We start from the raw sequence: 10381 nt of genomic DNA on the forward strand, positions 1-10381 counted from the left end.
AGGCTGACCATATCAGCTTTTAATTTCCTTAATTTCCTGAACTTTTTCAGGAAAAGGGTTTTTAGACTGAAAAGCCACCGTAACAACAACAGTAAGTAAGAAATATGCTGTGAGTGTGGAGCAGGATGGAGAAGTCGAATGCCTTCTCCAAGTCGACAAAACACATGTGGACCAGTTAGGCAGACTCCCATGAACCCTCAAGCACCCTGCGGAGGGTATAGAGCTGGCCCAGTGTTCCATGACCAGGGCGAAAACCGCACTGTTCCTCCTGAATCCGAGCTTCGACTATTAGCCGGATTCTTCTCTTGAGTACCCTGGAATAGACTTTCTCAGGAAGGCTGAGGAGTGTGATCCCTCTGTAGCTGGAGCACACCCTCCGGTCCCCCTTCTTGAAAAAAGGGACCACAACCCTGGTCTGCCAATCCAGGGGCACTGTTTCCGACTGCCATGCGATGTTGCAGAGGCATGTCAACCAAGACAGCCCCCACAACATCCAGAGACTTAAGGTACCCAGGACGGATCTCATCCACTCTGCCACTGAGGAGCTTCCCAACTACCTCACTGACTTCAGTTTGGGTGATGAATGGATCACCCCTTTAAAAAGATTACTGATGTATGCATGTGCTGCCCTTTAAAATACATTATCCTCTGTGCAGTAGGCTAGGGTGATACATTTGTGCAACTGGTGAAGGATAATCAGTCCAGTACTCATTCAAGCTTTCTAGATATTTTTGTTTCTCAGCTGTAACTTGGTAAGTGATAAACTTAAATGAGACGTGTACCTCATATTACTTGACCCAGTGAAAACATCCTTCTGCTGAATAATCTACAACCTCACCTTGTCTAACCTCTGTCTGAGAGGCTTTTATCCTGCTTGTGTTGGCACGAGAGCTCCCCAAAAGTGAAGCCAAAACACCTGGATCGCCCCCTGCTGGCCAGTTGCAGTACAGGTGACAAACCCCTACTCAAAGTACATGTCCAATAAATTTTTCCCAAAGATGATTTCTGTCATTTTAGGCAGCTCTTATCACGCTACTGTTTGCTCAAGTGTGATTGGCTCAGATGGATGTATGGAGGGGACCTCGATACTGTGGCTCCACCTCCCGATCGTTACTGCACACACTCTGGCTCCAAATGATGTCACCAGAATATGATGGCAACACTCGTATCTGTGAAATTTGGACTTCACTTTTGTGCAGTGGGAGGAAGGCTGTCTTAAGATATGTGAATAGTTGAGACACACCTGGCAAATATGTGGAATAATAACAACAGAGATTATCCGTGTGTTTTTAGTGTGTTTGTAGCACGAACAACAGAACAATAGCTTCAGATCACATTTTTGTTTCTCAGATGTATACTGGTGAACACGTAGCTCGCACAACTTGCAACAAAAAATCACCAAACACAAAACAAGCTGTCTAACTGGGGACAAAGATTATCAGTGACAATAAAGGTTTTAATCAAACAGTGTTTGTTCTGTCACCCTTCATCCAGTATTATGTCATCACCGGTCAGTTGAATCTTCATACATTGTTGGACATTTTTGAATGAGATGATTAACTCTACTGTTACAACTTTAACAACATTTATCTGATACGGTGACTTGAGTAGTGTAGAAGCTGATTCTGAATTCTGTATCTGATGAAAGCAACACATTTCAGGGGCAAAAAGACTGGGATGGTTGTGATCATGCTCAAAAGGAGGGAAACGCACACAACTGTACAAACAATCATTTACATAAAAGGAAACAAAATACATTAACGTATTAACATAGTGTGAAATGGTCAGTAGATCAGCTGTGTGAGTGGATGGATGGATGAAAGTCAAGAGCTCACTGGTGTTAAACAAAGAGAAGGACAGCTAAACCAACCTGACAAAAGAGGGAGAGCCATGATGGCGCAAGAGAGAAGAAATGTGATGGCTGCCTTCTGGATGGACACCCATGTGATCTGATCCAAAGTCTACATACCATGCAGTCAGTGAAATGGTTCACTAATTGTTTGTTTAGTGTCTCAGTCAATAAGCTGCTGAAATACTCCAAATACTCTAAATACAGAGTTCCTCCTCCTCCTCACATACGGGGCACAGCACACAGTTTTTGGGGTAAGGGACTGGGGCTTAAGCCCTCAAGTGGAGTCAAATCCAGTTCGTCTTCTGAAAGTCCTGGTGGAGGAGTGAAGCAAAAGTGCTGCATGAGGGTGGCGAAGAAGATGAAGAGCTCCATCCTGGCCAGACCCTCGCCCAGACAAACTCTGCGACCTGCGGGACATTCATCACAGGAAGAAGTGCAAGACATGTGCCAGTAGACTGAACAATAACAAGGAGTATTGCTTGAATACCCACAAACCTGCAGAAAAAGGCATGAAGGCATCTCGCTTGACAAACTTCCCATCTTTGTCCAGGAAGTGGGCTGGATAAAAAGTGTGAGGCTTCTCCCATTCGCTCTCATCAAAGAGAACAGACCACAGGACAGGATAAACTGCAGTCCCCTGCAGACAGAAGTTTATTGTGTGATTGGATGAATTCTCTATGCTTCATATTCTTATTCTATTCGTTTTTCTCCCTTTTTTACTCGCATTTTTTCCCACATGTAAACCTTCTTTATGTGATCTGTTACAGTTACTGGAATATAATTTTTTTAACATTATTTTTTGGACTTTATAGCCTTTTGACGTGAAAAAAAAAGAGATAAACTGTAAGGAAATACAAAATAAGTAGCTGAACCTGTCACTATAGCAGAGTGCCAGAGTAAATGTCAAACAGTGTCGTCACTGGACCGTTGACATTTCAAACGCTGTAAAACATTTTACGGTTGTCACAATCCCATCTACTGTGTAACACTTCAAATTCAGTTCAGTTTGACCTTCTTAATGGAGTAACCGTGGAAGATTAGATCTTTGGAGGTTTTGTGAGGAAGCGATATGGGGGCAATGTTGGCCAGTCTCTGTGTCTCATGGACGACAGCGTTGGTGAAAGGCAGGCTGATCCGGTCCTCGATCCGGACTTGACGACTTCCTATCACCCTGCTCAGCTCCTCCTGGACCTGGTCTGGGAGATGAAGGGATTTAGTTTTTATGCACAGAGTGAAACTCTGAAAGTTGTGGTTCGGCTAGAGCTTATACCTTGTGTCTTCGGATACTTGGCCATAAGCAGAAGTCCCCACCTCATTGTAATCGTTGTTGTATCAGTGCCGGCAGCAAACAGATTCATAACAGTCTGCAGAAGGTTTTCATCATGGAAGTGGCTGTTGGTAATCCCAGATTCCTGCAGGAAAGTACAACATATGTACGATACTGCACATTTGCTCTCAGTTGTTAAAGTGAACAGTTCACCTAGAAATGAAAGTTCAGTCATTATCTTTATGCCCCACAGATGGAAAGTCAGTTTCTTAAACATTCCTGGAGTTTCACAGCAAAAGAGCTTTGCAGCATAACTCCTGACAACTGAAGAACTGGGGACTTGTTTTAAAACATAATTGTAAGAATAATCCAAATCTCCAGAAGCCTCAAGGTTGGTATTAAGTTACGACTTTTAAAAAGAGCAATGACAACTTTAGAAGCAACACAAAAGCTGTCATATTCAGTACAATCATAAAGCATCTGATAGCACACCTAAATGAGCTGCAAAATGTAAACCTAAACTCATATTCATACTAAATATGATAAGATTCTGTCTGCATTCGGCACCATTTACACAGATTATTCCTCAGCTCCATAGACCAAGATATCAGATTGGATAGATACCGTATGTTTTCTCACCTCCAGATTTTGCTTTTGGATCAGAAAGGCATCCACAAAGCCTCTGCACTTCTGTGAATTAAGGGTCTTTTTTAATTGGCTTAAAAGCTCTGAGTTTTGTTTCCGACTGGCAGCTCCCAGTTTGTGGAATTCCTTCCTGTTAGCAATCCATTTGCAAAGCCACGGGAAGTGGTTGTAAATCTGTCAAAAATAAACACATCATGATTCATAAAACCATTTTACCTTAGGTTTCATTAGCACAGTGAGGTGCAGTGCACATGCAGTAGTTTGTGTTATTTAGTATTTTGGGCACTACACTGAAATTAATATCTGCAACAATAAATAAGATAATTATAAAGATAAGATAAGATAAGATAAGATAAGATAATTAGATAAATTATACCTGTACTGAAGGGGTGCCCATCAGCTGACTGCGTCTGGATGTGTTATATACCAGGGATGTAAACACTGGATCACTGTAGTCAAATCTGTTTCCGTAGACCATGGAGCAGATCATATTGGAGATGGCAAAGTATATTGGTTGTTCTGTATGAACAGCTTCGCCTGCATTGAAGATGAAAAAACTTTTTGCTTTTCTGATAACCAGATCGCTTCAGACAAGCATAATATTTGGTTACTTGTGATGAGATGTGTGTATGGGTCAGAGATGATGTCAAGTTTTCAATCAAACTAGTTCGGTCATGAATGTCTGGATTTACTTTCAGCGACCTGAGCAATTGGTCCAATAGATTGCTTCAACTTGCCGCGACTCCTGCCTCCTGCCTGAATCCTTCTGGGGCAACACCAACTGTCAAAGTCATGTCCACTAAAAAAGCGTGTTGTAATTTTAATCCTTTTTAATCTGACCCATTTATTGATGATTAATGTTTCATTTCTATGTAATTCTTTATCAATTCACCTTTTTCTCCCTCACTGTAATGTTAAATGATGATTTAATTTGTAGTATTTTTAGATTCAGAATTTAATTCATTCTAAACAAATTAATGGGAAAAACAACTAATGATTATGAATAATATTTGTATTTATTTCTTTATTAGTGATGAATTTGAAAAATGCTTTATTGCTATTTCTGTGCCTTTTGTGGTTCCCATTCATTTAAATGACGGACTGAATTTAAAGACATTTACCTTTAAATTTCTTAAAAGCTCCAATGAGGTGGTCACATTCCTCGACGATTTTGTCCTCACATGCCTTCCTGCCCATGCCAAAGTCTCTCAGGTTGCTCAGGGCAAAGCGCCTCATTTCTCTCCATGACTCCCCATTGGCCCAAATAATACCTGAGTTGAAGTAGTTCAACAAAATATGTGAGCAGAGGGTTAAAGGCCTTCAGATTTAGTTTTAAGAAACAGATCAAAGCAAAGATGACTGAGGAAAATACAAGTGTTTTTCTCTCGTTACCATTTCCTTTATTGAATTCATCCAAAATAAGCATTGGATCTCTGTCTCCGAACTCTTCAGCGCGGTTGACAAGCGCCTCCTTCACCGTCTTGTATCCGAACAGGATCACCACTTTCTTGGGTCCCATGTAAATGGTGAACACTGACCCATATTTCTTGGAAAGCTAAGAGCAGGAACAAGATGTCTTATATGTGACTTATAATTATGGAGCACACGTAGAAGAAAGTGTGACCAGGTGATAGAGCTGCCTTAGAAGCAGAAACAACAAAATAGCTGACAAGAGAGTTACTCTTACTGCGCTGCCTCACCTCCAGAAATGAGTGATAGGGCCTCTTGAGGTCCAGCTGCAGCAGATTACCCAGCAGGGGAAGTGGTCTGGGTCCCGGGGGTTCATTCCTGTCTTCCTTTGAGCAGAACATTGAGGAGGAGACGAGGTAGACGAGCAGCAGGACCACCAGAGCTCCCACCAGGTGGACAGGAGTGGAGGACTGAGGGAAAAGATCTAAGATATCCATGACTTTAGAATAGTGTTCTCAAGTTTCTCATCTCATTTGCAGGATTTGTCTCTGTCTCTCTAGAGAGGGATGTGTTTGAGGGGAGAACAGGCTCACCTTATATGGTCTCACAGAAAGAGGTTCCTGCAACCTTTGGCTCCTATAAGTGATTTAGCCTCCATCCAGAATTAGTAAATCATTAGAAGACCTCTGTCTGTTGACCTGCTTCCAGTCATGATATAATTCATCCAGCGTTGTCCCCGACCCCCTTGTCAAAACCAAGCTAAAAAAATGCTTGTATTTTGAGATATTCTGTCCAGCCCTCAAATCAGTAGGTGACCGAATGGGATCACTGGTGTTACAATTAGTTCAAAGATCAGGACCCAACATGCAGACACATCGAACTCAGGGAACAACGGACGAACTGACACAGAAGGAGAACACAACACGGCTTAAATTCACAAAGGAGACCAGGCACAGGGGAAAACAATCTGGCATTTACTTTATTAAGTCGTTGATATTGGACATATTCAGTGATGTTGCACTACATGGAATATAATTGCAAATCAAAACCTGCACTCTTGAATGTAATTTAGTTGATGTGCTGACAGTGAGCCAAACATTTTCAGCACCTGCTGTTCACATACAGGAAACAGCACACAGTTTGTGAGGTGAAGGGTTGAGGATGAGGCCCACACGTGGAGTCAGATCCAGGTCGTCCTCTGAAACTCCAGGTGGAGGAGTGAAGCGAAAGTGCTGCATGAGGGTGGTGAAGAAGATGAAGAGCTCCATCTTGGCCAGACTCTCTCCAAGACAAACTCTGCGACCTGCGGGACATTCATCACAGGAAGAAGTGCAAGACATGTGCCAGTAGACTGAACAATAACAAGGAGTATCGCTTGAAAACCCACAAACCTGAGACCTGCACAGCAAAAGGAAAACGTTCACCTCATCTGTCAGTAAGTCAACGACAAGAAGCGACGGGCAAGTTCACCAACCTGCAGAAAACGGCATGAAGGCGTCTCGCTTGACGAACTTCCCGTCTTTGTCCAGGAAGTGAGCGGGATGAAAGCTGCGTGGCTTCTCCCACTCAGTGTCATCATACAGGACGGACGTCAGGAGAGGATACACTGTGGTCCCCTGCAGACAACACACACAGTGAAAAACTTTGTTGACAGGAGAGGGATCCACCTGCTTCAGGGCAGCCATGTCTAAACCACTCAGACCATTACTGGACTAATTCATTCTGCAAGTGCAGTCGGATCCTCTGTATTGGGTGTGTTTTTGTCAGTCTGACCTTCTTGATGAAGTGACCCTGGAAGGTGACGTCTCGGCTCGTCCTGTGATACGGCATGGGGACGATGCTGGCCCGTCTCTGAGTCTCATGGATGACAGCATCAGTGAAGGGCATGTTCTTCCTGTCCTCGAGCTGCACCTGACGACTTCCTATCACCCTGCTCACCTCCTCCTGGACCTGGTCTGGGAGAGGGAAAGTTTTTCTTTTCACAAAGATGAATTCGGTGCTGATGCAGCCCATTGTTGCTACCATGAGGGTCCTGAGGTCCTTACTTTGTATTTTTGGGTACTTTGCCATAAGCAGAAGCCCCCATCTTAATGTAGTTGCTGTTGTATCAGTGCCGGCAGCAAAAAGGTTCAGGACTGTCGACATGAGATTGTTGTTGTGGAAGTATTTATTGGTCCCAGATTCCTGCAGGTAAAGAAGGCAAACAAATCTGTTTGAGAACATTGATATTTTACCTTCATTTAAGAACCACTGAGCCATTGTTTTAAAGCAGTAGTGTTGACTGTGTGGGTTGCACCTTGTCCATGATACCTGTACTCTTACTGGGAAGGATGTAAATGTGACAACTTGTTCAACCAGCAGGAGACACTGGGTCAAGAGTGAGAGGACCTGGTTTATCACTTACTTACTAGTTATACACAGTGGCACTGAAGGTCGTCTTATGAACTTGTGGCCAACAACGTGTTTCTTTCCTACACACTTTTACCATAACAGAAAAATGCCCACAGACGCTCCAAGGTTGCTCTTTATGTCTCACATAGTGTAAGCCATTATGTGCAAAGCTTTGCCTTATCAGTATATTATCATGCCATTTGTGTGAGCAGGGAGGAACCTTGAACATATCGGTGGCCCTCCTTTAACATGGCATATGTATGTATATAGGTCTCGTAGTGCTTATCATGCTTTCCAGCCCACAGGTCCTTTCTTATAAGGATCTTGAATTACTTGAAGCTTTGCACCACCTCACAATCATTTAAAGTCTGCATGTTCAAACATAATTTGAAAAATCATTCTTCTTCTTAAATCTTAACAGCAATAGGCATAACAGCATTTTTGACAGGTGATGAAACGCTTCCCAACCTCCAGATTTTGCTTTTGGACCAGAAAGGCATCCACAAAGCCTCTGCACAACTGTGGATTGAGGGTCTCCTTCAGACGGCTGAACAGCCTTAAGTTCTGTTCTTTGTTGGCAGAAATCAGCTTTTGCAATTCCTTATTGGCATTCATCAATTTGCCGATCCATGGGAACATGTTGTACAACTGTTCAAAAAATGTATATCAGTGTTATCAGGTAAGTGAAATGAAATAACTTCTCCTGTTCAGTTTCTATATATATGCATATTAGTGGTGAAAATCCCAGCTTAATAAACAGACCTGCAGTGACGGAGAGCCAAGAAGTTGAATATTTCTGTTTGTTCGATCTACCAAGGATGTAAACTCCGGGTCATCATATTCAAATCTGCTGCCATAGACGATGGAGCAGATAATATTAGAGACTGCATAGTTCATTGGTTGGGTTGTATCAAAAGCTTCTCCTGTGACAGGGGAGACAAGAAATCATGAGGATTTACTATCTCTTGAAAGGATGTACAATCTGCACAAACTAATAAAGTCCCAAATGTTACCTGCTTGGTTATAATGCAACACTTACCTTTAAATTTCTGAAACACTTCAAGGAGGTAGCCACATTCCTCAATGATTTTGTCCTCACATGCCTTCTTGCCCATCCCAAAATCTCTCAGGTTTGTCAAGGCAAAGCGCCTCATCTCCTTCCATAAATCCCCATTGGACCATAAAACCCCTGAGAATATCAATGTGCTTGAATTACATATCTTCAAGTATATTTTTACATTCACTGAAATTCTTCTGTGCATTTAACTCATCACTGATTGAACACACACATGCAACATGCAGTGAAACACACAGGAGCAGTGGGCTGCACATCAGGCACCCAGGGAGCAGTTGGAGGGGTTGGGTGCCTTGCTCAAGGGCACCAGTTGTTACCAATATCCAGTGGCGGGCCGTGCATTTGTTACCTGGGACTTCAGTGGGAACATACCTGACTTAGTCCACCTCTTAATACAACCACTGTCATGTCACAATTATAACAAAACATTGAAACTATCCAAAAACACAATATGACAGGGTGTGGAATTAGAGAGAGAGGAATTTCGTGTGTTGAGGATAATTACCATTATTAATACAACAAGAAACACGGTTAAGACAACTCCATACCTCTACACTACAACTGCAACCGTGCCATGTACATCATCTGGAGCAGTACAGGTTTCTGAGATCTGATTGGTTAAAGAAACAGTCAATGCCTAATATAGTCTAAACTTCGTGGGTCAGCACTACTGATTCTGAACGCCCGGCAGGTTAGACTGACATGGCAACATATAGAGGACAAAAATCGAACAACCACGTACTGATATACTGATTCTGATTCTGATCACGTACTAGAAGTGGCGCAGCTGAGAGAAATGCTGCGAAATGAAGAGAAACTGTTGGGAATAAATTAACACAATTTCATGGAACAAATATTAGAATTTAGGTTGTAAATTTGGGTCAGTGCTTCTGATAGTGTTTAGCCCAGCAGAGAAGGCCTTGCTGGCTCTGACGGCCCGCCACTGCCAATGTCAGATAAACTAAGCGAGGCTAAGTTAAACAGGATGGGAAAATTATTTTTCTTTCCATACCATGGTGTTGGTTATTTTCTTGTGCTAATATCACCGGATCTCTTTCACCAAACTCTTCTGCATTGTTAACAAGTGCCTCCTTCACCGTCTTGTATCCAGCCAGAACCACCACTTTTTTGGGTCCTAAATAAACGGTGAACACTGATCCATATTTCTTGGAAAGCTATGAACAGGAGCACAATGTCATGACATTTTCCAACAGAAAAAACACACATAAACAGAAACAATAAACTGCAAGACAATCTCCTGACCTCCATTAATGTGCTGTAGGGCTTCTTGAGGTCCAGCTGCAGCAGATTACCAAGTAGTGGAAGTGGTTTTGGTCCCGGAGGCTCCTTCCTGTCATCCTGGGAGCTAAAGCTGGAGGAGGAGATGATGTAGACGAGCAGCAGGACCACCAGAGCCCCCAACAGGGAGACGGAACTGGAGGACTGCAGAAAAAGGTCTAACATCCCCATGACTTCAGAAGAAAATGTTTCCTTGCGAGTTTCAAGTGCCACACCCAGTTGCCTTTGGCTCTGTGAGTGGTTTGTCTCGGGGAGCTGCCTTATGTACCTGTAAGTAAACAAAACAGCCCAGCTCTGGGGTAGGGCTAATGTGTGGAATATTTTGCCCAGAATGGGGAGTAAAACACTTGTCAGCACCTTTCAGAACAAAGCTTGGTTTGTATCATGACTTCAATGATGAGTTTGCACATTTTGTTATTTTAAATGCCATATTGTAACACTG

At 42.8% G+C, this 10381-nt stretch overlaps 2 protein-coding genes across 2 annotated transcripts; both read right to left on the reverse strand.

Annotated features, from left to right (window-relative positions):
* Positions 1–1273: 1273 nt before the first annotated feature.
* Positions 1274–5750, reverse strand: LOC124050329 (cytochrome P450 2K1-like). The gene is made up of 9 exons (XM_046372754.1): positions 5465–5750; positions 5157–5319; positions 4886–5035; positions 4141–4301; positions 3759–3938; positions 3123–3264; positions 2864–3048; positions 2348–2489; positions 1274–2259 (listed from the first exon to the last, which is right to left on the reverse strand). Exons 1-9 carry the CDS (start codon positions 5669–5671, stop codon positions 2072–2074), a joined length of 1518 nt encoding a protein of 505 aa, XP_046228710.1. The 5' UTR covers positions 5672–5750; the 3' UTR covers positions 1274–2071.
* Positions 5751–6145: 395 nt separating this feature from the next.
* Positions 6146–10125, reverse strand: LOC124050330 (cytochrome P450 2K1-like). Its single transcript, XM_046372756.1, has 9 exons — positions 9904–10125; positions 9653–9815; positions 8605–8754; positions 8328–8488; positions 8034–8213; positions 7220–7358; positions 6948–7129; positions 6649–6790; positions 6146–6477 (listed from the first exon to the last, which is right to left on the reverse strand). The coding sequence occupies exons 1-9, from the start codon at positions 10108–10110 to the stop codon at positions 6290–6292; spliced, it is 1512 nt and encodes a 503-aa protein (XP_046228712.1). The 5' UTR covers positions 10111–10125; the 3' UTR covers positions 6146–6289.
* Between the last annotated feature and the right edge of the window lie 256 nt (positions 10126–10381).

Source organism: Scatophagus argus, chromosome 19 (genome assembly GCF_020382885.2).
Source record: "Scatophagus argus isolate fScaArg1 chromosome 19, fScaArg1.pri, whole genome shotgun sequence".
Classification (NCBI taxonomy): domain Eukaryota; kingdom Metazoa; phylum Chordata; class Actinopteri; family Scatophagidae; genus Scatophagus; species Scatophagus argus.

Bases quoted from the DNA above. Each gene is read 5' to 3' on its own strand.
- LOC124050329 (XM_046372754.1), bottom strand. From the start codon at position 5,671: ATGGATATCTTAGATCTTTTCCCTCAGTCCTCCACTCCTGTCCACCTG. The intron at 5,036-5,156 runs GTAACGAGAGAA...ACTTCAACTCAG, and splicing joins TGAATTCAATAAAGGAAATG to GTATTATTTGGGCCAATGGG. The intron at 3,939-4,140 runs GTATAATTTATC...TATTTTTGACAG, and splicing joins TGGGCACCCCTTCAGTACAG to ATTTACAACCACTTCCCGTG.
- LOC124050330 (XM_046372756.1), bottom strand. From the start codon at position 10,110: ATGGGGATGTTAGACCTTTTTCTGCAGTCCTCCAGTTCCGTCTCCCTG. The intron at 8,489-8,604 runs GTAAGTGTTGCA...CCCCTGTCACAG, and splicing joins AGTGTTTCAGAAATTTAAAG to GAGAAGCTTTTGATACAACC. The intron at 6,791-6,947 runs GTCAGACTGACA...TGTTGTCTGCAG, and splicing joins AGGGTCACTTCATCAAGAAG to GGGACCACAGTGTATCCTCT.